Source organism: Carcharhinus amblyrhynchos, chromosome 21 (assembly GCF_965287045.1).
Source record: "Carcharhinus amblyrhynchos chromosome 21, sCarAmb.v2.hapA, whole genome shotgun sequence".
In the NCBI taxonomy this organism is placed as follows: Eukaryota; Metazoa; Chordata; class Chondrichthyes; order Carcharhiniformes; family Carcharhinidae; genus Carcharhinus; species Carcharhinus amblyrhynchos.
Window position 1 is genome coordinate 9,786,995 of NC_137344.1, and position 26,940 is coordinate 9,813,934.

At 43.1% G+C, this 26,940-nt stretch overlaps 1 protein-coding gene across 9 annotated transcripts in view; it reads left to right on the top strand.

Moving 5' to 3' along the window:
- Positions 1 to 1,844: 1,844 nt before the first annotated feature.
- Positions 1,845 to 26,940, top strand: part of cep131 (centrosomal protein 131) — a 132,418-nt gene continuing 107,322 nt past the window's right edge. For 5 of the 9 annotated variants that reach the window (XR_013889174.1, XM_080209462.1, XM_080209467.1 and 2 more), the window contains exons 1-6: positions 1,845 to 2,211; positions 9,768 to 9,871; positions 11,896 to 12,089; positions 13,545 to 13,654; positions 17,665 to 17,779; positions 23,570 to 23,697. Coding sequence is in view for 8 of the 9 variants with exons in the window: in XM_080209462.1 (XP_080065588.1) it covers positions 11,922 to 12,089; positions 13,545 to 13,654; positions 17,665 to 17,779; positions 23,570 to 23,697 (521 nt within the window). In the remaining variant the exon portion in view is untranslated. Of the gene's footprint in view, positions 2,244 to 9,767; positions 9,872 to 11,895; positions 12,090 to 13,544; positions 13,655 to 17,664; positions 17,780 to 23,569; positions 23,698 to 26,940 lie in introns of all 9 variants that reach the window. The other 4 variants (XM_080209464.1, XM_080209463.1, XM_080209465.1 and 1 more) reach the window with 4 other exon arrangements.

Consider the following 26,940-nt stretch of genomic DNA (forward strand, 5'->3'; position numbering starts at 1 on the left):
GCAGAGAGTGGGGGTCAATGGGTACTATTCAGATTGGCGGATGGTGACTAGTGGAGTGCCCCAGGGGTCGGTGCTGGGGCCTCAGCTATTTACCATTTATATAGATGATCTGGAGGAGGGAACCGAGTGTAGGGTGTCGAAATTTGCTGATGACACCAAAATTGGTGGAAAGGCAAATTGTGCGGAGGGTGGGGAGAGTCTACAGAAGGATCTAGATAGGCTGGGCGAATGGGCCAGGAAATGGCAAATGGAATTTAATGTTGGCAAGTGCGAGGTGGTCCACTTTGGTAGGAATAATGGTAGGAAGGATTATTACTTACGCAGAGAAAAACTGCAGCAGGCGACGGTGCAGAGGGACCTCGGGGTCCTTGTGCATGAGTTGCAAAAACCCAGCTTGCAGGTGCAGCAGGTGGTCAGGAAGGCGAATGGGATGCTGGCCTTCATAGCGAGGGGGATTGAATATAAAAGTAGGGAGGTCTTGCTACGGCTGTATAGGGCATTGGTGAGGCCGCAGCTGGAGTACTGTGTGCAGTTTTGGGCACCGTACTTACGCAAGGATATTTTAGCCTTGGAGGGAGTGCAGAGGAGGTTTACTGGGCTGATACCGGAGTTGAGGGGGTTGAGCTATGAGGAGAGGCTGAATAGATTAGGCTTGTACTCGTTAGAGCTTAGAAGAATGAGGGGAGATCTCATTGAGACGTATAAGATGATGAATGGGATGGATAGGATAGAGGTGGAGAGACTCTTCCCGCTCAGAAAGGATAGTAGGACTAGGGGGCATAGCCTCAAGATAAAGGGGGGGCGGTTTAGAACTGAGTTGAGGAGGAACTTCTCCACTCAAAGGGTGGTGAATCTCTGGAATTCTCAGCCCGTTGAAGTGGTGGAGGCTGCCTCGCTAAATATTTTTAAGACGCGGGTTGATGGGTTTTTGATGAGAGAGGGGATTAAGGGTTATGGGGAGAGGGCGGGAATGTGGAACTGAGCCACGACAGATCAGCCATGATCTTATTGAATGGCGGGGCAGGCTCGAAGGGCTAGTTGGCCTACTCCTGCTCCTATTTCTTATGTTCTTATATCTTTAAGCTGTGTGTGGCAGTAGAATGTTACATCTTTAAGGAGGGAATGGTGGAGTGTAATATCTTTAAGAAAGGAGTGGGGGGAGTGTAATATTTTTAAGCAGTGTCTGAATGGAGGGGTTTGTGGAGTGTAATATTTTTAAGCAGTGTATGTGTCGAGGGGATGGGGGTGTGTAATATCTTTAAGCTGTGTGTGTGTGTGTGTGTGTGTAGAGGGGATGGGGGTGTGTAATATCTTTAAGCTGTGTGTGTGTGTGTATGTGTAGAGGGGATGGGGGTGTGTTAATATCTTTAAGCTGTGTGTGTGGAGGGGGTGGATGGTGTGTAATATCTTTAAGCTGTGTGTGTGGAGGGGGTGGATGGTGTGTAATATCTTTAAGCTCTGTGAGTGTGTGGAAGGGGTGGGTAGTGTGTAATATCTTTAAGCTCTCTGTGTGTGTAGTGGGGGTGGGTGATGTGTAATATTTTTAAGCTGTGTGTGTGTGTAAAGGGGATGGGTGATGTGTAATATTTTTAAGCTGTGTGTGTAAAGGGGATGGGTGATGTGTAATATTTTTAAGCTGTGTGTGTGTAGAGGGGGTGGGGTGAGCGGGTATTCAGGTCAATCTAGTTTGATAGCGGAACCAGAGTGGGAGGGGAGAGAGGAGGATGATTGACCGATTGTTAACCAATCAGCAGGCCAGTGAGAGACACTGCCCCTGGCTGGGGTCCAATGGGAGGCTGGAGAGGGCGGGATCTCCGTTGAGGTGAAGTGTGGTTGTACTGCAGGCTCGGTTGCTAAGTTGCTGCTTTTTTCCTCTGGCCCTGAGATGAGTGGGGAGGAGGTTCTCTGTCCCTCTCTCACACAGAAGCGGCTTCACAATGCGCTTAGTGTGAAGGACAAGCACTGAGAGGGTGAGAGAGGATATATTGTCTTTATTTGTTGCAATGTATCGCTTGTGGGATACACAGTTGCAATGTAAGCCTAGGCCAAGGCTCTGCGATTAACCCTCTTTGATACAAGTTACCATCCACAGGGCCCTGGGCTACTTGGAGCTTCCCAGTGACTCTCTCTCTCAAGTTCAACCTCTGCATCGTGTGGGGACAGGCTGGCCACAACCTCCCACCCTAATTCCCAACGAAAAGGACGATTGATGTAAGTGGATTTTCTGCCATCCTGAGTCTCAGGTCTCTCTCTGTCTCTCTTCCCCCACCCTCCCCCTCTTGAATCCCAGCTCCTTGAAGCATAAGCATAAGGAGAAGGGTTTTCGGTCTCTGGGGATTTAGATAGTAGTGCATGCTTGTGACTGTTAGCAGCGTTGCCTATGGTAACGTTTGACTCAGTCGAGAGGGAAACGGTTCACGTAAAACCCAGACCGATCCATGTTGCTGTCAGGATTTTTATTTCAATGTAGTCCGGGATTTCTTAAGGTGAATGAGGATTGTTGTGGATTTGGAGTCAAAGTTTGCATGTTGGTCTGTTTGTAGTAGAATCTCCCCCCCCCCCCCCCCCACCGTTGACAACTAAAACTGACAGCCAGTTTTCTGATTCCGAATCCATTCTCTGACTCTTTGCATCTTATTTGTTCATAATGCTTCCCATTCCAAATCAGTGATCCTAACTTCTCTTGGATTTATTTTAGTATACATGTTAACTTTTTAATTTAATGCTAATTCCCTCTCTGCTGTCTCTTAAAAACATGAAGGTGAACTCAACAAGTCCTGGTCTGAATTCACCATTTTGTGAGTGAAAGTCAGCATTGTTTATCCTCGGTCAAAATTGTGCTTGGAAGTGAGGCAGGTCTGATGCAGGGGGAATTAATACCTGGATGCTTGCTGTAAATAGTCTTGATGTATTTGAAAGACATTTGCTGTGATTTGCTTATCATTTTCTTGTAGGTGTTAACAGGGACTTAACTGTAAGATCATTTATTTCCCTCAACTGTTTGAAGAAAAGTGGAATATATTAGCTACATAGAAGACAATGACCAACTGAAATTCAATTAGAAGGGATTACAGGGGTTTCATAATGGGTCATTAAACTAGCAGCTAATTGTCATGCACTGCAACAGTGATTACACGTCATTGAATATTTCACTTGTCGTACAGAGTTTTGGGACATCTTAGGCATGGAAAAGGCACTTCGTAAATTCTAGTTTTCCCTTATCTACTGGTTTATTTTTTCTCAATTTGTTTGTGTTAGACCTATGGCCTGTTACGCGTTCCTGTGAGTAGGACTAAAACTATGGAACACAATCACTTACCAGCCATAGTAGTGTAAATTGTTCCATCTGTATCAGGATTTTAAGTGAATTGCTTTGTAAGGATGCACATTCAAGAGGCTGTAGATCCCTTTGAGGTTTGGGGGAGGGTAGTACATTGCAATTTATGGACATGTCTGTAAAATATCGAGTGTTGAATGAGACACTACGCTCACAGGGAGAATGGAAGTTCTTTAATTAGATCATCCCAAGCAACTGGTTCATAAATCCTTTGATTTTATTATTGTCACATGTATTAGTATGCAGTGAAAAATATTGTTTCTTGCGCTATACAGACAAAGCATACCGTACAGAGAAAAGGGAAGGAGAGAATGCAGAATATAGTGTTTCAGCTATTGCTAGGATGTAGAGAAAGAGCAACTTAATATGAGGTAGGTCTATTCCAAAATCTGATGGCAGTGGGAAGAAGCTGCTCTTGAGTTGGATGGTATGTGACCTCAGGCTTTTGTATCTTTTTCTCAACGGAAGGTGGAATAGGGAATGTCAGGGGGTGTGTGGGATCCTTAATTATGCTGGCTGCTTCTCCAAGGGTCAATGGATGGGAGGCTGGTTTGCGTGATGGACTGGGCTTCATTCACGACCCTTTGTAGTTTCTTGCAACCTTGGACAGAGCAGGAGACATGTGATACATCCTGAATGGATGCTTTCTATGATGCATCTGTAAAGATGGTGAGAGTCGTAGAAGACATACCACGTATTTCTTCATAGTTGGGTGACTGTGTCAAAGGAATAAGCTGGCAATCCACTGGTTTTTTTAATGGCATTGATCTGGGGGAGAAGAAATAGCCCAGAGAGGAAAGCTGTAACTCACAGCAAAGACAGTAAGGCCTGGTTACATTTTGGAAGTTTGGGGGAAAACGCAAAAATATTTCAGGAGGTAACTTTGTTTTTTCACAGCTCGGTAAAAGTTGATTGCATGCCATGGTGGCACAATGGTTAGCACTGCTGTGTCACAGCGCCAGGTGATCTGGTTTCCTCCCACAGTCCAAAGATGTATGGGTTAGGTGGATTGGCCATGCTAAATTGACCCTAGTGTCAGGGGACTGGCAGGGTAAACATGTGGGGTTACAGGAAAAGGGACTGGGTGGGATTGTGGTCAGTGCAGACTCAATGGGCCGAATGGTCTCCTTCTGCACTGTAGGTATTCTATGATATAATATAATGAGATCAACTTCTAAATTTTGCATACTTCTGACTTAAAGGGTCTAATAAAGAATTTTGCATTTAGATAGCGCCTTTCACAGCATCAGGATGGCCCAAAGCATTTAGCAATAAAAGTGCAATCAAGTTTTGTTTGTTGTTGCATTAAGAGGGCTATACAAGTCATTGTTGTTGTTACAGGGGGAACATGGTGGCTAATTACTCTAAAGATGTGCAGGTTAGCTTCATTGGCTGCGGTAAATTGCCCCCTTAGTTTCAAGGGGATGAGCAGAGTAAATGTGTGGATAGGGTCTGTGTGGGATTGTTGTTGATGCAGACGCGATAGGCCAAATGGCCGCCTTCTGAACTGTAGAGATTCTATGAATCTATTCTCTGCGATGCCCGGAAACAGCACTGAAACAAAGGATCAGATAATCAGCCAGATTATTTTCCATCCTTAACCTTGTCTGTGCTGACATGTGACTCCAGACCCACAGCAATGTGGCTTGCTCTTGGATGACCTCTGAAATGGTCGAGCAAGCCACTCGGTTCAAGGGCAATTAGGGATAGACAATGAATGCTGGCCCAGCCAGCAATGCCCACATCCCAAGAAAGAATAAATAAAATTTAGTGATGTTCTTAAGGGATGCATTTTGGCCAAGAGAACTCCCATGCTCCCCTTTGAACTGTATTGTCTGAGCTTCAGATAGGGGGCCTGCCTCAGCTTAATGCCTTGTCCGAAAGACAATACCTCCTGTATTTGTTCAGCGCTGCATCAGGAATGTCAACCTACAATTACACTATGTACTTAAATCCTGGAGTGATGGTGGGGGGGTGGATTTATGTATTAGCATAGAAAATTTGTAAGCTAACAGAAAACAGAGAGTAGGAATGATAGGGCAGTTTTGAGCTGGCAAGCTGTAATTAATGAGGTGCCACAAGGATCACTGCTGGGGCCTCAACTATTTACAGTCCATATCGATGGGTGAAGAGACATAATGTATGGTTGCTAAATTTGTTGATGGCACCAAGATAGTTGGAAAGCAAATTGTGAAGAGGATGTTTTAATTATGCAATTCCGGGGCAGGTGAGCTGGAATTTTACCGCCCCGGAATCGTGGCGGGCGAGACTCGTGGAACAGAATTCTCTGTTGCCCTTGGGTGGGATTTTACGAGCCTCTCAAAGATCTATATTCTGCCAAGGAATATAGATAGCCTAAATGAATCAGCAAGGAATTGGCAAATGGAGTAAAATATGGGGAGGTGTGAACTGTCCACGTTGGCAGGAAGGATAGAAAAGCAGCACGTTATTTAAATGAGGAAAGGTTACAGAATTCTGCAGAACAGAGGGATCTGTCCTACATATTAGTTAGAAGCAGGAGTAAGCCACTTGGCCCTTCAGCCTGCACACCATTCAATAAGATCATAGCTGATCAGACTGTAACCTTCCACATAAGAGCCCTGGTACATGACTCATTAAAAAAGCAATATGCTGCTACAGCAACTGATTGGGAAGACAATGAAAAATTGCCATTCGTTGCAAGGACATGGAATATAAAAGTTGGCATGTTTTGCTACAGTTACTGAGACCACATCCTGAGTATTGAGTACAGTTTTGGACCATTTGCTTAGGATATATTTGTATCAGAAATGGTTCAGATAAGGTTCAATTGACTGATTCCTTAGATAAAGGGGTTATTGTTTGAAAGGTTGGCCAGGTTGAGTCTGTATCCATTGGAATTTAGAAGATTTGAGGGGTGATCTTATTGCAAGTTGTAAGATCCTGGGGAACTTGACAAGGTGACAAGAGAAGATGTTTTCCTTTCTAGGACGGACTGGCACTATGTACGCGGTTTTAAAACAAAGGCTGTCCCATTTAAGATGGATGTGAGGAGAAATTATTTTCTCCCAGAGGGTTGTTAGTCAGTGGCATTCTCTTTCCCCAGGGAGCAGTGGAGGGACGGTCGTTGAATAATTTTAAGACTGAGTGAAATAGAATCTTGATTGGCAAGGTCATCAAAAGTTATGGGGACTAAACAGGAAAGTAGAGTTGGGATCACAATCAGATCAGTCATGATCTGATCAGGGGAGGTCGTGGAAGCAGATACAATAGTGAGTTTTAAGGGGTGTCTGGACAAATGCATGAATAGGATGGGAATAGAGGGATATTGTCCTCAGAAGGGTAGGGGGTTTTAGTCCAGTTGGGCAGCATGGTCGGTGCAGACTTGGAGGGTCAAAGGGCCTGTTCTGGTGCTGTAATTTTCTTTGTTCTTTGTTCTGTCAGAGGGTGAAATGACCTACTGCTATTCCTAATTGGTATGTTCATGCTCACAGTGGCTGAAAGTCAACATGGAGAAGTGTGAAATGATGCATTTTGATCGATGGATAGAGAGATGCAGCGTGCAGTGTTTCCCAATGTGGGCAACTCTTCTTTCATTAATGGCCTAGTAAGGAGAAGTGGTGTGTGTGTCCCATACCCTGGGGCACACTAACATAGGAACAGGGAGACCTGGTTGGAAAGTGGGGTTGGGGGTTGTGATTGGACTCCTTGGCTTTATTGATCATCAAACAGAGTACAAAAGGAAAGGACACGTGACTCCAGACCCATAGCAATGTGGCTCACTCTTGATTGACCTCTGAAATGGTCGAGCAAGCCACTCAGTTCAAGGGCAATTAGGGATAGACAAAAGGAAAGAGGTCAGTCACACTGTATCTTTATAAAACACTGGTCAGGGTTCAGCTGAAATGTTGCATTCAATTCTGGCCATGACTCTTCAGGAAGATGTCAAGGCCTTTGAGAGGCTGTAGAAGAGACTCACCGGTAAAGTGCCATTGATGAGAGAAGCTGGGGTTGTTCTCCTTGGAAAAGAGAAGGTTAAGAAGAGTTTTGATAGATGTATTCAAGATCATGAATGGTTTTGACAGAGTAATTAAAGAGAAGCTGCTTCCAGTGGCAGAAGGATTATTAATCAGAGGACACGGATTCAAGGTGATTGACAAAAAGGGCGACATGAGGAAAGTTTCAGTTTTATGCAGTGAGTTGCTGTGAACTAGAAAGCACAGCCTGAAAGGACAGTGGGAACAGACTTTGGAAGGACAATGTAATAAATAGAATCATAGAATCCCTGCATTGCAGAAGCAGGACAGTCGGCCCATCAAGTCTGCACCGACCCTTCGACATTCCAACCAGGCCCTATCCCCGAAACCCACATATCTACCCCAGTAGTCCCCGTAGCCCACACATCTTGGGAAAGATAAGGAGCAATTTAGCATGGCCAGTCCACCTTACCTGTATATCTTTGGACTGTGGGAGAAAACTGGAGCACCCGGAGGAAACCCACACAGACATAGGGAGAATGTACAGACTTCACACAGACAATGATCCAAGCCGGAATTGAATGCGGGCACCTGGTGCTGTGAGGCAGCAGTGCTAACAACTGTGCCAACGTGCCACCTATACTTAAAACATTTGCAGGAGTATGGAAAATGGAGTAGAGGAATGGGATAGCTGCAGCCCAGTCACGATGGGATGAATGACCTTTCATCTGTGCTGAGTCATTCAATGATATGCGGTACATGCAGTTCATCAAATACATCTGGAGTAATCGGCTTACAATCCAAATGCATTGCAAAATAGTGAAGTCTTTAACTCGGTTTGCAAAGTAAAGATTTGTTACACTTTGAGGTTGGAGAAATTTGGTTTGTTCTCACTGGAACGATGGAGGTTATGGGGTGACCTGATAGAAGTCTACAAGATTATGAGGAGCATGACAGAGTGGATAGTCAGAAGCTTTTTCCCAGGGTGGAAAAGTCAATTACTCGGGGTCACAGGTTCAAGGTGCGAGGGGCAAGGTTTAAGGGAGATGTATGAGGCATGTTTTTTTACAGAGGGTGGTGGGTGCCTGGCACTCACTGACAGGGGAGGTAGTGGAAGCAGATACGATAGTGACTTTTAAGGGGCATCTTGACATACATGAATAGAGTGGGAATAGGGGGATATGGTCCCCGGAAGAGGAGGGGGTTTTAGTTCAGTCGGGCAGCCTTGTTGATACAGGCTTAGAGGGCCAAAGGGCCTGTTCCTGTGTTGTAATTTTCTTTGTTCTTTGAGAAAATGGGTAATGATAACTAACAAAAAAAAGTGAGGATTCAAATGAGAGAATTGTGCAGCAATGTTCTTAAATATGAAGAGGTTGGAGTTGAAAGATTCAAGGGAAAGTGAAATACCAAGTGCAAGAACTGGATTAAAAATAATTGGTTTTAAGAAAGAACTCTATCGTCTCGGTGTTTGGTACGAGGTAATGGAAAACAACGTGAGAATCAGAACATGAATTTAGAGTGAATTTTTTAATACAGGTTATTGTAACTTTGAAATTAAAACTGAATTTCTCCAGTTAATATTGTTGGAATGGATGTTCCTCGTGCAGCAGAGCAAGTTAAAGCCCATTTGTGTTTGTCAGCTGTTAAAATAGAATGTTTATTAAATTGGATTTGGCACAGTTGCGCATTTTTGTGCCTTTCTTCAGTGCATTTTCTGAAATGACATGCTAAGCTCCAAAGGTTGTTCAGTGACTCCAAATAAACTAATTAATTTTATTCATGGGGTGGGATAAAGTGGCTGGGCAAAACTTGAGTGATGACAAAATATTGTTAATTTACAAAGTGCTGGCAATTCAACTTGAACGTTAGCATTATTCTGGTTGTGCTGGACTCTTTCTCTGAAACTTTTCGCATGGGGTGTGCATGTTCCTTGGATGGAAGGTCTGGTGGTTATTTTTAGTTTCACTCTGCGATCACCAAATGGAGGTGCTGCGTCATTATCTAATGTTAGACTTCCTTTGTCTGTTTGGAGTGAGCTGACCGGTTTGAGACTGGCAGTGTTCAGTGGGTCAGGTTAAAATGCCAGTGCACCAAAAAGAGGAGGCAATTTTCAGCTCCCTCACAGACACAAGTTCACACAAAAAAGAGCTGCCAGGTCTTTAATGTGCAATGTTTGGTACCTTGTGGAGAGTTTTCTGTTTTAGGAGCTTCAAGGTAACCTCTAAACCTTGCAGATTTTCAACAATACTAGCTATCAAAATCCTCGCTGTTGTGCCAAGATTATTTGTTTTGGCTCTTTTATCTAGAAGAGATTTACTAATACTGTTTTTGGGGGGAAGATGACATGAATGTTTGCTCTGACTTTTGCTCAGAGTTGGCACTTTCAAATAAAGCCTCAGCAAGATTTATTTTGGACATTGAACTGCTTAAAGGCTGTGAATTGATTTTTGACTGTCTGATACGGCACCCCTTAGGTTGTGAATACTGATGTCTTCATGAACATGGAAGATCCAGAGCCAGGACCAGAAATCTGACGCTTTTAAAAGGTCGATAACTTTGTATTTTCATTGTTACTCAGGTCTGTTGAATTTCTGTAATTATAAACGTTTTATTTTGGTCTGGTCTTCTTGAGTATGTTTTAAATGTTTTGTTGAGGTATGCTTCTGTCATTTGCCTGTATGGACTTGTCAAAGAAATCCTTGAAGAAGGTTTCCTTGTTGGAGTGAGCCCATAATAACAACAACTTGCACATGTATAGTGTGCTTTAACATAGTAAAGACATGATCAGACACAAATAGACATGGAAAATATTGGACATACAAATAAGGAGGAATGTGTTAGGATGGGCAGCTGAAAGGATTTTTGATTTGATTTATTATTGTCACATGTATACAGTGAAAAGTATTGTTACTTGCATGCTATAACAGACAAAGCATACCATTCATAGAGAAGGAAAAGAGAGGGTGCAGAATGTAGTGTTACAGTCATAGCTAGGGTCTAGACAAAGATCAACTTAATATGAGGTAGGATCATTCAAAAGTCTGATGGCAGTAGGGAAGAAGCAGTTCTTGAGTGGGTTGGTATGTGACCTCAGACCTTCGTATCTTTTTCTGACGGAAGAAGGTGGAAGAGAGAATGTCCAGGGTGCGTGGGGTCCTTGCTTATGCTGGCTGCTTTGCCGAGGCAATGGGAAGTGTAGCCAGAGTAAGTAGGTGGGAAGCTGGGTCAAAGACGAGGATTTCATAATGAGTGTTAGAGAGGGAGAGAGGAGAAACATCAGATGGGTGAGAGGGGCTGGATATGTTAGAGTACAGGGAGCAGCTGTTGTAGGCTAGAGTTTATGGATGGCAGAGGTTGGGTAGCTGGCCTGCAATGGAGTGACTGGTCAAGTCTGGAGGTGACAGAGGTGTGGTTAAGGATTTCAGTAGCAGAAGGAATATAGCAAGAGTAGAAGTAAGCAATATTGTGGAATTGGATGCATTTATGATTTCTAAATGTGACGTATATAGTGCTTTACCATATCTCAGGTGGAATACAACAATATTTTTATCAAATTCAGTGGTTGCTATTGAAGAAATACGGCACCTCTGTTCCACAAGATCTCTCAAACACCAATTAAATGAATGATTATGCTATTGATTTAGGATAAGAATGGTCAGCGCTGCTGCCTCACAGCTCCAGGGACTTGGGTTCATTTCCGGCCTTAGATGTCTGTGTGGAATTTGCACATTCTCTGTGTCTGCATGGATTTCTTCCAGGTGATCCGATTTCCTCCCACAATCCAAAGATGTGCGGGTTAGGTGGCTTGGCCATGCTAAATTGCCCCTTAGTGTCAGGGGGGCTAGCTAGGGTAAATGGAGATTATGGGGATAGAGTCTGGGTGGGATTGTGGTTGATGCTGACTCGATGGGCCGAATGGTTTCCTTCTGCACTGTAGGATTCTATGATTCTATACATGGGGTCACAGAGATAGGGCCTGGGTGGGATTGTTGGTGCACACTCGATGGGTCTTATGCACAGTCGGGACTCTGTAAAATATTGCATGGACACTAGATGAACTCTACGGGCAGAATTTTACCATCCAGCCTGCTATGGGCATTTTAGCTCTCTGAGTTGGTAAGGGATCTGTAATGTCCATTGGGACAGGTTGATAAAGCTTATGTTTAGTGCTATCCTTCAGATAATCTCAGCACCACACTAGAATATCAGCCTGGATTATAGGCTCAATTTTTACAGTGGGCATTCCATCCACAAACTTCTAATTTAGAGGCTACATGAGCCAAGCTAATATATTTAGATCATGAATGTGCTGGATATAGTTTTTAAGTCTGTGTTACTAACTGATTTCAGTTGGTGCTATTCAGCCTGTTTATTAGCTCTGTTGCACATTGACGTTTTTCTAGTACAGGCTGGAATGAAATCCTCTCGGGATATTAGCAAATGCATTAACCTTTTTAATGAATAGAATATTAATTGACCTATTGAAAAGCTAGAAGAAGGATTGATAGTGTATATTCTTTTGTGACTTACAGAATGTTAAAGTGTTAAGTTACTGGATTCAAAAGGCAAATATTGACATCTAGTTTTTGAATTTCGTTCCAGGTTGCTTTTTTTAATGTGCATTCAAGATGAATACTTCACGAAGCAGTTCCTCTTTCCTTGGCGATGGATTTGATCTAAGCTTGACAGGCTCTCAGTTATCCATGTCTAAACGCCCCAGCAGTGCTTCACCAGCCAAACAGCTGGCACGCTCCACCTCTGTCATCTCTGACAACAAGGCCAAACGGAACACTTTGGTAAGCAATGCAGACTGAACCTGGATATAATTTAACAGAACTTTTCAGAACTAGCCAAGATTTAGGAATTTCCCTTCCTCTCATGAATGTGGTGATTGTGGGTACTCGGCATGGGAGCCGAATTGTCATTTTTGTGGACAATTTTTAAGCTAATCGTGGAGATAATCACTAATAAGTCCCTTATTACTCTGACCTGACAATGACCAACGTAGTTTCCAGAGCGGGATTGGATAGTCATTAGAAGCATAAATCTTCGATGGTGTTCTTCCCCATCACCCCAACCTATCTAAGGGACGCAAGGACCAATTTTACTTCTTGTTTTAACAGCCCATCTTCACCCCCTCCCCAGCTTTAACTGCTAATAAGCAACGCTAAGGATTGATCCTGGGACATTTTCAGTTTCTTTTACCTTTAATGTTCCAGGTGGTACAGTTACTAGCTGAGCTTTATAGTTATCTATTGTTTACTGGCACGTAAATGGGTAGCACATTGGCACAGTGATTAGCACTGCTGCCTCACAGCGCCAGGGACCTAGGTTCGATTCCTGGCTTGGGTCTCTGTCTGTGTGGAGTTTGTACATTGTCCTTGTGTCTCCGTGGGTTTCCTCTGGGTACTCCAATTCCCTTGCACACTCCAAAGATGTGCAGGTTAGGTTCATTGACCATGTTAAATTCTCCCTCAGTTTACCCGAACAGGCACCGGAGTGTGGCGATTTTTCACAGTAACTTCATTGCAGTGTTAATGTAAGCCTACTTGTGACTAATAAACTTACTTTACTTTATAGCTATTCCAGTTGATTACCTTTGTCTGTTCATTGAGCTGAATCTTAGTAATGTTTGGTGTGTTCAATGATCCATTTGATAAGGAAGGTTTGGGTGAAGTTAATACAATTCACCTGTCCGACTGATTGTAGTTGTTGTCAGGACTGGAGTAAGTATTCTTTCTCTTCCCCTACCTAAGACCAACAATACAACTCAAATGGGCAATGTGTAAAATCTGTAAAGTCACTAATGTGCGAAAACGTTTCAGACATGGAGAAGAAAAATTCCAGGAAAAGCTATGGGTATGTGTAAATGCACGCGTGTGAGAAAAGAAGAGAGAATGAGAAATGTCACTTGTAAAAGGTATGGGCAGCACAGGGGTTAACACTGCAGCCTCACAGCGCTGGGACCTGGTTTCAAATCTCAGCTTGGGTCACTCTATGTGGAGTCCGTATATTCTCCCCCTGTCTGCGTGGGTTTCCTCTGGGTGCTCCCGTTTCCTCCCACTGTCTTAAAGATGTGCTGGTTAGGTGCATTGGCTGTGCTAAATTTTCCTTCTGCGTACCAGAACAGGTGCTGGAGCATGGTGACTAGAGGATTTTCACAGCAACTTCATTGCAGTGTTAATGTAAGCCTACTTGTGATACTATTAAATAAACTTAAACTTAAGTCAAGGTTGTTTGCCTCTCTCCAGGTTGATGCTAGTCTCGGAAATATCAATGGCAGTGGCTCTCATGCCATTAACAACTTACAAAGATCAAACAGTACGACACAGGTCAACCAGCAAGTCAATGCCACATTAAGGTAATCGAGAGTTAATTTGCATCGCTGCTAATTGAATTAAATCCCTGTTTGGGTGGAATCTAACCAATTGTGAAGGAAATCTTGCAAATCAGTTAATCAATAACTATTCCCAAAATTTTTGTTTATTCGGACAGCAGTAAATGTTCCAATATCATTTCTCTGCTTTCCATGGGATTCTCTTGTCTTGTCAAAAAGTTAATTAAAAATGATTTGCATCTACCAAGTTGATGTGGCATTCTTTAGCTACTCCACACTTGTCCAAGTTGCTGTAACTTTGCTCCACATTATCATTCCTAAAAGTTGCCCTGTCACGGATGTTGACCTGATTGGTCTATAGTTCCTGGCTTACCTTTATACCCATTTTTGAACAAGGGTGTAACACTTAAATTCTCCAGTCCTCTGGTACCACCCCACTGTAACTAAAGAGGATTGGGAGATGATAGTAATTTGGCAACTTATCCAAACATGGGAGATATTGGAGGGATAATATTCATGTCTGTGCTATTCATTGGGGGGTATATATTTATAGGTGAAGAACCTGCCACTATCCTGTCTCCAACCTGATTAAGTCCATGTCTGGAAGGCCTGTGGTACCGCACTCCTGTTTTGAATAAATAAGATAACCAATTAAATGAAATCAAACAAACAGAGGGACAAATTAAGGGGACAGTCCCTTAAAGGGATACTGCCTTAAACAAAAGACAAACCACAAATTACACTTAAAACATTAAACCAAAATGTGATTAAGAAGGTTGATGAAGTATCCCTGTCCCCACGGTGCCCACTGGGCATGGAAGGCCTTGACAGTACCAGTGGACTCCGTATGCTCCTCTCCAGGGACACCTAGCCATGAATGTACTCGTGGTAGAGGGGCAGACAATCAGGTCAAATGCCTCCCATGGTCCTCCGCTGTCTTGACTTGTTTTTGACAGGTTGTGCCAGGCTCAGGAGCAGGTTCATGCAGAGATTCTCCTACTTTCCCCCACCCCTCTCTGCACCTGGTGCCTGTAAATCAACAGCATGGGAGTGAAGTGCAAACAAAACTGTAACCAAAGAGTTTTTAAGTAATTGAAAAGGGGACAATGGTTTGATGGCCGGTTATTCGACTTTTAATCCCAGATTTTCCTTTTCCTTTTATTGAATTAAAATCCACCATCTGCCATGGTGAGATTTGAACAAAGGTACCTAGAGCACTATTGTATGTCTCTGGATTACTAGCCCCATGACAGTACAACTGCATCACCGCTTCAGGCCAGGCCTGTGGATGGCACTCCTGCCCTCTGCCAATTGAGGCCCTTAAGAACATAAGAACATAAGAAATAGGAGCAGGAGTAGGCCATCTGGCCCTTCGAGCCTGCCCCGCCATTCAATAAGATCATGGCTGATCTGTCGTGGCTCAGTTCCACTTTCCCGCCCTCTCCCCATAACCCTTAATCCCCTCTCTTATCAAAAACCCATCAACCCGCTTCTTAAAAATATTTAGCGAGGCAGCCTCCACCACTTCAACGGGCAGAGAATTCCAGAGATTCACCACCCTTTGAGTGAAGAAGTTCCTCCTCAACTCCGTTCTGAACTGCCCCCCCTTTATCTTGAGGCTGTGCCCCCTAGTCCTACTGTCTTTTTTGAGCGGGAAGAGTCTTTCCACCTCTATCCTATCCATCCCATTCATCATCTTATACGTCTCAATGAGATCTCCCCTCATTCTTCTAAACTCTAACGAGTACAAGCCTAGTTTATTCAGCCTCTCCTCATAGCTCAACCCCCTCAACTCCGGTATCAGCCTAGTAAACCTCCTCTGCACTCCCTCCAAGGCCAAAATATCCTTGCGCAGGTGCGGCGCCCAAAACTGCACACAGTACTCCAGCTGCGGCCTCACCAATGCCCTATACAGCTGCAGCAAGACCTCCCTACTTTTATATTCAATCCCCCTCGCTATGAAGGCCAGCATCCCATTCGCCTTCCTGACCACCTGCTGCACCTGCAGGCTGGGTTTTTGCGACTCATGCACAAGGACCCCGAGGTCCCTCTGCACCGTCGCCTGCTGCAGTTTTTCGCCACGTAAGTAATAGTCCTTCCTACCATTCTTCCTACCAAAGTGGACCACCTCACACTTGCCAACATTAAATTCCATTTGCCATTTCCTGGCCCATTCACCCAGCCTATCTAGATCCTTCTGCAGACTCTCCACACCCTCCGCACAATTTGCCTTTCCCCCAATCTTGGTGTCATCAGCAAATTTCGACACCCTACACTCGGTTCCCTCCTCCAGATCATCTATATAAATGGTAAATAGCTGAGGCCCCAGCACCGACCCCTGGGGCACCCCACTAGTCACCAACCGCCAATCCGAATAGCACCCATTGACCCCCACTCTCTGCCTCCTATTTGACAACCAATCCTCTATCCACGCTAACACCCTACCCCCAACTCCATGTCCTCTGACCTTCTGCAGTAACCTCTTGTGAGGTACCTTATCAAACGCCTTCTGAAAATCCAGAAAGACCACATCCACCGGCTCTCCTCTATCCACCGCCCTAGACACATCCTCATGGAACTCCAGTAAATTTGTCAGACACGACTTCCCTTTAATGAAACCGTGTTGCGTCTGCCCTATCAAGCAATTCCCTTACTGTACAGAGATAGATAGGTTCTTGATTTAATAAGTGGATCAGGGTTATGGGGAAAAGTCAGGACAATGGGGATGAGAAAAATATCAGCCATGATTGAGTGGCGGAGCAGTCTCGATGGGCCGAGTGGCCTAATTCTGCTGCCATGTCTTATGGTCTTATATTCACTTAAGATTCTCATCCTGCAACCTGCTGCAAATATAAACATTTCTGTTCTTGGAACAGGGAGATAAAAAATAGCCTTATTTTTGTTAAAGCAGTTAACCCTCTATTTTTTTCACTTGGGGAGCTTATTTTGTGTATACTTATGTATACTAACTTTTGATTGTCAACATTAAATCACGGATGTTACTTTTTTTGTCAACTCAAGCAACTCGAAGAACCGATTGTTTTTTTTCAAGAAATTTAGTAATTTCAAATGACACCCAATACTTCTCCACTGAGATTGCAGTGACTGTTTTGTTGCTGAATCAGAGAGAGCTGGAGCAATTGCATCTGCCTAATGCCATGACTGTAGATTGGTGTTTATGTATTTGTAGATAGTGACAGTAGGTGGCAGTGTGTCCACACACCTGCCAACTTGGGGACAGAATTCGCCGGCTGTTCACGCCAGCGGGATTCTCGAGTCCCGCTGCAGTGAACAGAGATGTGGCTGAGTGCCAAATTCTCCGTCCTCTCTGGCAGTGGTGTCGGGACGTGAACAGTCGGAGAATTCCAGCCTACGTCTTTGATCAGTGAATGGTGTCTAGGTTGCAAACACCTAACTTGATGATGAGGGAATTAAGAAAAGTGTTTTCCTCCTCTACTTAACTTGCGTAACAATTTCCTTCCCTTTTTTTTAAAAAAAAAAGCATGGTAGTAGACGGCGAAGCCCAGGGTATCAGCAACTGCTTGTGGAAAGGTGCAGCTCGCTCACAATATCCACACGAGCATGTGCTTTATAAAATCAATTGATCAATGTATTTTCTTAATTCTTGCCTATTTACGGCTAGAGGAATGGTGCAGTGACTTTTAAAGTTAGATTTCAAATGTGTGGAAATGCAACGCACTTGACAGAGCTGCAAAAGGGCACTGTTTGGTATCTTGTGAGGAATAGAATCTGTATAGTGCAGAAAAGGCCATTTGGCCCCTCGAACCTCAATTCCACCTCGGCCGTTTTCCTGTAACCCTGTGTATTTACCCTGTGAATCCCCCGACACTATTTGCATCTGGCGCCAGGGAACATTGAATTATGCAAATTAAGACTTTGAAAAAAGTGAATATCAGGAATTGATTGTAAAAATGTAAAAAATAATGATGAATATCTTTTGCCCTTCAAGTATGTACTATGCCTGATGAAAATAAATCTATCAATTGTGCCCCCTTGCCTTTTCCCTCCTTTAGCGAAGAGAGAGCAGGCGATTTTCTGGCTTTATTCGATAGCTCTCCAGCAGGGAGGAAGAAGCTGTCCAGTTTGAGCAAGGCATCCCCAGAGAAGGGAACCACTTGGAATGTTCTGGTAATTATGAATTAACGAAACCTTTTCAGGCACTGAGAACTGAAGATGGATTGAGTCCTGGTCTTTCCCAATCCCTTACAGTTTAAAGTTTATTTATTAGTATCATGAGTAGGCTTACATTAGCAATGAAGTTTCTGTGAAAATCCCATTTCTGTGAAACTCCAGTGCCTGTTTGGGTACATTGAGGGAGAATTTAGCACGGCCAATGCGACTGATCAGTGCGTCTTTCGGACTGTGGGAGGAAACCAGAGCACCTGGAGGAAATGGGGAGAATGTGCAAACTCCACACAGACAGTGACTCAAGCCGGGAGTTGAACTCGGGTCCCTGGTGCTGTGAGGCATTTCTATCATTTTGTTTGTGTCAGTTTCCATCTTCCCTTTCCTGGGTTGCAGCTCCACGTGTTGGATGTCCTTTACTGCCCTGTGGGGATAAATATAATTTAATCCCTTTCGTCTCTGCAGTGAAACAAAGCTTATTTGAACAGCTTTTCAAGAGGCTTGACAAAGTAAATAATGTTAAAAATAGCTGGTCGACATCAAAACAGCCTGAGACAAGACTATCTTGGAAGCTTGTCCTTTTCTGACAAATTCATTGCATTACCCCTGTTGCCCCATCAAATCTTCAACTATCTCTAAGCTTTGTACCACAGCCAGTCATCTTCAGGTATTTTAAAATTTCAATTGCGCTATCTCAAAAATCACCTCTTTTCCAAAAATGACCAGCTCAGATATCTTAAATAATTTAAAACACCCCTTCTTGCCATTTAGCTTGACATTTTTAAATGCTAAAGTGTGAAGTATACAAGTTAGTACTTGCTGCTCATTTATTTGTTGGTCATAATCAGTAATTTCAGTAGTTTTTCAGTCTAAGTACAGAATAAAAATTGGATGTGTGCAATGTAAAGTAAACATAAAGTTTATTTATTAGTGTCACAAATAGGCTTACATTAACACTGCAATGAAGTTACTGTGAAAATCCCCTAGTCGCCACACTCTGGTGCTTGTTTGGGCACTCTGAGGGAGAATTTAGCACGGCCAGTGCACCTAACAGGCACAGTCTTTCAGACTATGGGTGGAAACCGGAGCACCTGAGGCAAACACGGGGAAGACATGCAGACTCCACACGCACAGTGACCCAAGCTGGGAATCAAATCCGGATCTCTGGTGCAGTGGGGCAGCAGTGCTAATCACAGTGCCACCATGCTGCCCCAATATGATATAAATTTGGGATATAATTTTATACTGTTAGAAACCTATTTCCTTGTATGGGACTAGAGGTAAGAGTGATCTTGGATTGAGTGGATCATGAGTTTGAACAGGGATGTCTTGTTGCAGCTATATAGGGCTTTGGTAGGACCACACATGGAATATTATGTGCATTTTGGTCTCTTTATCTGAGGAAGGATGTTCTTGCTGCAGAGGAAGTGCAGTGAAGGTTTACCAAACTGATCCTGGGTTGGCAGGACTGATGTACGAGGAGAGATTGAATGACTAGGATTATTTTTGCTGGAACTGAGAAGAATGAGGAGGGTTCTCATAGGAAGCTATAACATTCTAACAGGACTAAACAGGCTAGATGCAGGGAGGATGTTCCCAATGGCATGGGAGTCCAAAACCAGCAGTTAGAATTCGAGGCTATAAGATAAAATATTTAGGACTGAGATGAGGAAAGATTCTTTTACCCACAGAATGTGAGCTGTGGAATTCTCTACCATAGAAGGCAGACCGGGCCAAAATATTGTTTCTTTTCAAGAAAGGAATTAGATCTAGCTTTTAGGGCTAAAGGAATTAGAGAATATTATGGGTGGTGCAGTTGTTAGCAGTACTGATTCACAATGCCAGGGACCCGAGTTCAATTCTGTCCTTGGGTGACAGTCTGTATGGAATTTGCATGTTCTCCCTGTGACTGCATGGGTTTAACATAAGAACTAGGAGCAGGATAGGCCATCTGGTCCCTCGAGCCTGCTCTGCTATTCAATAAAATCATGACTGATCTTTTCGTGGACTCAACCCCACTTACCCGCTGACTCATTATAATCTTAGATTCTATCTTTGTCTGGAAAACATTTGACGAGGTAGCCTCAACTGATTCACTGGGCAGAGAATTCCACAGTTGCATAACCCTTTGGGTGAAGAAATTCCTCCTCAACTCAGTCCTAAACCTGTTCTCCCTTATTTTAAGTCTATACCACCTAGTTCTAGTTTCACCCCCCAATGGAAACAACCTCCCTCTATTTCCTTCATAATTTTATATGTTTCTATAAGATACCCCCTCATTTTTCTAAATCTCCTGAATTCCAGTGAGTATAGTCCCAGTCTATTCAGTCTCTCCAGTGGATATACTCTGTACCCCCTCCAGTGCCAGTATGTCTTTTCTCAAGTAAGAAGATCAAAACGGCTTCCTCCAAGTGCTCTGGTTTCCTCCCAGTGTCCAAAGGTATGCAGGTTAGGTGTATCCGCCATGCTAAATTGCCCCTTAGCATCCAAAGAAATATAGGTTAGGGGAATTAGTGGGCTAAATATATAGGGTTACAGGGATAGGGCTGGGTAAGATGCTCTGGAAAGGGACAGGTAGTAAGCCCCAAACTAATGAAGAAGCCAGAATCAGGGAATGGAACAGGAGAACAGTCCCAATAAAACCTTCTAGTCAAAAGGAAAGAACAAGAATCTGCAAAAGGTCCTGTTAAGTGAATTCAAGAGTGAAAAGCAGATGAAAAGGCACCGTGATTAAGAAGACAGAGCTGCATGCAGCAGACCTAAAGCAAAATAGGCTTGCTTTACAAGATCAGTGGAGACAACCAAAGTCGGTGACTTAATCCTACAGATTAAGAAGCAGTGATATTCTGTTGAACTCAGAGTGTGCATGGAAGATGAAGCTTGAATGTACGTGACCGTCCAGGGGAAAGGAATATCAAAGAGAGGTTGGAACCCTGGAGGCGGATCCATGTTGATGATATCCAGGTGAAATTGTAATTTGGGAGGAAATTCCAAGGTGAGTTCTTCAAAAGGGAGTTCCACTCCCTGATTTTGACTTCTTCAGTAGTTTGGGGCTTGCTACCTGTTCCTTTCCATGTCTTGCCTGTCCTGGCATTTTCTGTGGAACGCTGTTTCCTTCTGGGTCACCTTATATATCTGTGCACTTCTGCAATCCAAGACAGAGCTTCTGTGAGAGCAGTTGGCTCATAGTGTGACAAGCATCTGGAGGAGTTGATGAGTGATCTATAACATCTGTTCAGAGTAGAGCGATCATTTGGTTTCAGCGTGTGGGGTGTCTGACCGTGGGTCACATTGGTTTATATGGATTGTGAACATTAGAGCATAAAAGATTTTTGTTGTTCTTACAAATCTATACATATCTGTAAAGGTATAGTTAGGGTGAAGGAGCAGTATATTATAGTTCATCTTTTCTCGTTTAATAAATTTTTGTTCTTTTGTTGATTCCTGTGATTCTGTTCAGTAGCTGCCCTCCACATTTCTTAAAAAAAAGATCTATCAATCAATCTGACTTGTCTAGTAGAAACATCAGCTAAGATCATAACTGCTGGCATTAACTGTATTTTAGGAAGAAAAATTATCCATAAGAGCATCTCATTCCACCATTTGAAAAATTAACTTGAGATTCACTAACTATGGAAGTTTTCCACCTGATTGTATATATTTTGGGTTGATTCCATTTTTCTGAAGTGACTAAAATTTGAAATTAAAGTAGATTTGTTTTAAATACCAGTAATTATAAGCCTCACCAGGCCTTGTTCAATATTAAAGTACACTAGATAGAGTTGACCTGCCTTAGAAAATGTTATGGGAGCTTGACTATATATCTAACATTTGATTAGTTACAACATGAAAAATGTTCTATTATGCTGCTGTGCTGAATGGTCATGTGTTAATTATTTACTTTGGGAAGTTGAGATGGTTGTGCCATTAAATCATTTCTCAGTGTGTTTCAGGTTGTCTTTGAAGGTTAATTGTTCCAGTAGTTCTTTACCAGCCCATTTGCCTGAATGTTCTGCTACAATTTAGTGGTGTTTGCTTGAGTTAATAAGGAACACAGGCATTGTGATGAACAGATAAAGACCCTTTAGAATATTTAGCATGTCTCATGCAATTGTGACACCGTGTGCAATGTCGCCACTCTCTCTGAAACCCAAGACCATTGGAGAGATGAAAAACCAGTGAAAGTATCCAGGCCGATTTGTAGAGGGGGAAGATCTTGAATGTTCCTCTCTGATCCATCAATTGGATGGAAGCTAGTCTAGGAGATCACTCTGGCCTCACAAAAAGGCAGCTGCTTTGGTGATTAAGAAAAGTAACCCCCCTCCTCGCCAAAACTGGTTATAGTTACTTGTCTGCTTGAGGGAGTTGAAACTAAAATTAAAATTCTAATAAAGTTCTGAAGAAGAGTTATAAGAATTCAAAACAATTCTTCACAACCACATATAACATGCTAAATGATTCTGTTGTACTTCTTTCCATTCACTTTTGTCTAACTAATGGGGCTATAGTTGACTGAGTCTGTCCTGTCAGCTTTTGATGTGTATTGGTTTTATGCATTTGTTTGAACTTGATCACTTTGTATGCTAACATTTATTCACCCCTGACCTCTGCCTACATACTGGATTGACTGAGGAGAATATTATAATGCATTTTCATGACCTCCATGCTTCAGAAAATAATCCAGACGCTTTGCAATCCTATGCTGTTGTATTTCCTTTGCCAGATGTATGAGAACTGTACTGTTGCCTTAAGCAGCTGACAGTGGCACAGTGATTAGCATTGCTGCCTCACAGCGCCAGGGACTTGGGTTTGATTCTCTGCTTGGGTTACTGTCTGTGTGGAGTTTGCACATTCTCCCCATGTATGTGCGGGTTTCCTCTGGGTGCTCTGGTTTCCTCCCACACTCTGAAAGACCTACTGGTAAGGTGCATTGACCTGAGCAGGTGCCGGAGTGTGTTGACTAGGGAAATTTCACAGTAACTTCATTGCAGTGTTAATGTAAGCCTTACTTGTGACTAATAAATAAACTTAACATTTTGTTGATGAGAACCAGCAGGTAAGATGGCTACCGCCATATGCTCCTGGCCCCTCAAAACAATATTAGAAACATAGAAGATCGGAGCAGGCGGAGGCCATTTGGCCCTTCAAGCCTGCACTGCCATTCATTACAATCGTGGCTGATCATCCAACTCAATAGCCTAATCCTGCTTTCTCCCCATAATCTTCGATCCCATTAGCCCCAAGTGCTATATCCAGCTGCCTCTTGAATACATTCAATGTTTTGGCATCAACTACTTCCTGTGGTAATGAATTCCACAGGCTCACCACTCTTTGGGCAGAGAAATGTCTCCTCATCTCCATCCTAAATAGTCTACCGTGAATCCTCAGACTGTGACCCCTGGTTCTGAACGTCCCCACCATTGGGAATATCCTCCCTGCATCTACTCTACCTGGTCCTGTTAGAATGTTATAAGTCTCCGTGAGATCTCTCTCTCGCGCTCTCTCTCTCGTTCTCTCTCTGCCCCCCCCCCCCCCCACACACACACACACACACACACACACACACACACACACACAATTTGTCTGAACTCCAGCATAAACAATCCTAACCTAGTCAATCTCTCCTCGTACATTAGTCCCACCGTCCCCGGGATCAGCCTGGTTCCGAGACTGGTTTTCCTCTTTCACACTGCAACTCATTTCAGAGTTATTGGATGAAATGTTAATATCTAAGTTTGTAGAATAACGTGCTGTTTCTCTACCCATCGTCCTTTGTTTCTTTCTCCATGGCAGGATGATGAGCCCAGAGCTTTCCCGGTTCCTGTTAGCGGTCGCAGTACCAGCACTACAGATGTGCCAGGCTTGACTAAAAGGAGGGAAGCAACTGTGTCACTGGCAGCCAACTTTACAGCCAACAATCGGTTAGTTGGTCTTTTGAAAACTACAATGAGAATGTAAGGGGGAAATACTCTATATATTGCAAATACCTTTTAGTCTTTTGTACAATGTGGAAATATTTGTTCCAACAACATAAAGATAGTGGTGTTTTTGTATTGGTGAACAATGAGGTCGCCCTTCTCAACATTCTGCCACGTGCTTCCAATACCAACAGTGTACAACTTGGATCGCCACCACACTTTAGGAAGAATGTGAGGACCTTTGAGATGATATAGGGGAGGAGATATACCAGAATGGTTATGTAGGAGAAACTGGGGTTGTTCTCCTTGGAGCAAAGGAGATTGAGAGGAAATTTGGACAAGGTGTACAGATTGTGACAATTATAAAGAAGGTAGACAAAGAAAATCTTGCTGTTAGATGGTGGCTCAAGGACTAGGAGGCACAGATTTAAGGTTTTGGGCAAGAGTTGCAGTAGGTATGTGAGAAAGATGTTTTTTATGCAACAAGTGGTGATGACGGAGAACCTGCTGCCAATACGGGTGGGGGAAACAGAGATTGTGATGCTTTTGAAAAGAAATCAGATGGGAACTTGAGGGAAATAAACTTGCAGCATCACAGGGCGAGGGCAGGGGAATGCTTGTTTGTTCTACAGAAAGCTAGCACAGATCTAACTGGCTAAATACCATAATGACTCCATGAAAGGAACAATACGTCTTACTGTGTGTTTGTTCTCAATGAGAAAACTTGCCACCATGCATTGGTCCCAAGATCTAGTCACTTGTGATTAATAAATATTGCGCTGAAAGTTATAAAATAATTTATAGGTTCAAAGTTCATAAAGTGAAGTTAATTTATTAGTGACAAGTAGATTTGTATTAACACTGCAATGAAGTTACTGTGAAATTCCCCTAGTCACCATACTCTGGCAATGCACCTAACCAGCGCGTCTTTCAGACTGTGGAAGGAAACCGAAGCACTCAGAGGAAACGCACGCAGACACTGAGCGAACGTGCAGACCTTGCAAAGACAGTGACTCAAACCAGGAATTGAACTCAGGTCCCTGGCACTGTGAGGCAGCAGCGCTAACCATTGTGCCAGCCTGATTTTTAAATTTGTTTTATTACATTAAGCAATTGATTCTTGTCTTGATGCTTTCTTTTACGTGAGCCAGACTGACCGGTTTGATGGTGAAGCTCTTGTGTTTATCACCGTGTCTGTAAAGTGGAATCTGACTGCGGGTGTCAGCCTGATCACAGAGTAACTAGCGATCTTGACATGAAGTCACTGTAATTTAAAATATGTACAAGGTTGTAGGGTTGCAGCATTACAGATACAGACCGAGTTCAATACAATGTTACGCTCCTGGAGCTGTGCAGCTGCGGATTGGCTCTCCAATTCTGCATTCTGAATATAAGTTGATTGACGTTTCTGCTGTTAAATTGTTATCCAGTTACCTCTGCTGCAAGTTACCCCCATACGCCAGCGGAGAGTAGAACTGAGCAGAACGCAGCTAATAAATAAGAGCAGGATGAGCAGTAGAAAGTGGGATGATTGCATGTGTGGTGCAGATAAAGACAGTTTGTGAGGAAAATGGTAATTTCTATGTAAGACTCATTTTGGATTCATCATTGAAAGGGTGGTACAATATTTTCAATTATCTACCAGCTAAAATTGGGAAAGCTAATGTTTAGATTCAAAATGGAATCGGGTGCTTAACTGGGTGAGCAAAAGGAGTAGAGGGATAGGGTTCAGAGACTTCAGAGTTTTTAAAAAATATTTTTCTTATTTTGATGACCTCCACAAGGTGATGGTTGTCCCACAGAATAACCAGTCAGTGTTGTGAATGATTTTTGGTTGGTGTCGGGAATGCAGTGGAATCAATAAATCACTTCTCGTGGTCCAGCTTATCTGTCATACATTAGTTAAGGAAAGAAAATACACCTAGATGACTTAAATACCAACTAAACAGTATCATCCAATTCAAGGCTTCTATGTGGCACATTGTGTCTGTGGCTCCATCCCAGTAGTCTCTCTAACCCTGCTCTTTCCCTTTGCCCTGCAAATTTCACCTCATCGGATATATACCCAGTTCCCTGTTGAAGAAGTTACTATTGTGCCTCCAGCACCTTTTTGGATAGTGCATCCCAGATCATCAAAACTCACTGCAGGAGAAAAAGAATCTTCTCATTTCCTTGTGCGTTTATTGCCAATTATCTTAAACTATCACTTACTGATCACCCTGCCAGAGAAAATGTTTGTCCCCCAACTACTCATTAAACCCCTCATTTTTAGCAATGTACCCATCAGGTATCCCCTTAACTATCTCTGCTGCAAGGAGAACATTCTCAGTTTCTCTTACCTCCCCATATAACTGTGTTAAATGACATAAATTCCACATAACTATTCCACGAACTCCACAGATATTAATGTCACTGTGACTCACTATATAAACACAGGCTATTACAGTGCGAAAATATTCCATGGAATTGAAATCCCTCATAACCCATGAATTAATCAATAAAATAAAACCAAATGGTGGTTATAAATGGATTTTTATGAAGCGTTATCTATTTATATTTGATTATGCCACCCTAACGCAATTCTGCTGTGTCTTGTTTAACTGCTGCTGTAATAATGAGAGTCTGGTGGAGAACCAGGAAGTCAAAGCACTAAAGCATCGAGTTGCATCTGTCAAAAATTGCAGTTTACAATTGCGGCATTAAACATTGTGCACTTGTCAGGGCGACGTGGTGACATAGATGTTAGCACTGCTGCTTCACAACATCGGACAATAGGGTTCAATTCTGGCCTTGGGTCACTGTCCTCGTGGAGTTTGCACATTCTCCCCATGCCTGTGTGGGTTTCTTCCGGGTGCTCCGGTTTCCTCCCACAGTCCCAAGTTGTGCCAGTTAGGTGGATTGGCCATGTTAAATTTTCCCTTCGTGTCCAAGATGTGTAAGGTAGATGGATAAGCCATGGTAAAAATGCCGGGATCGGATGTGGGAGAGGGCCTGGATACGATACTCTGTCAGAGTTGATGCAAACTTGATGGGCTGAATGGTCTCCTTCTGAACTGTAGGGATTCTATTATCACTGGAAATAGCTTTTTCTCTGGTATTTTTAACTTGTTATGGTTCATAGTGACTCTAATAGGATGGACAGATCATTGACAACTCACAATGACCTGATTATATATTTTTGTCTCATTTCTTTTTCTGTCCCCATTCTGAAGTCCGTGTCTTAGTGCAGCCCGTGGAAAACTCTTC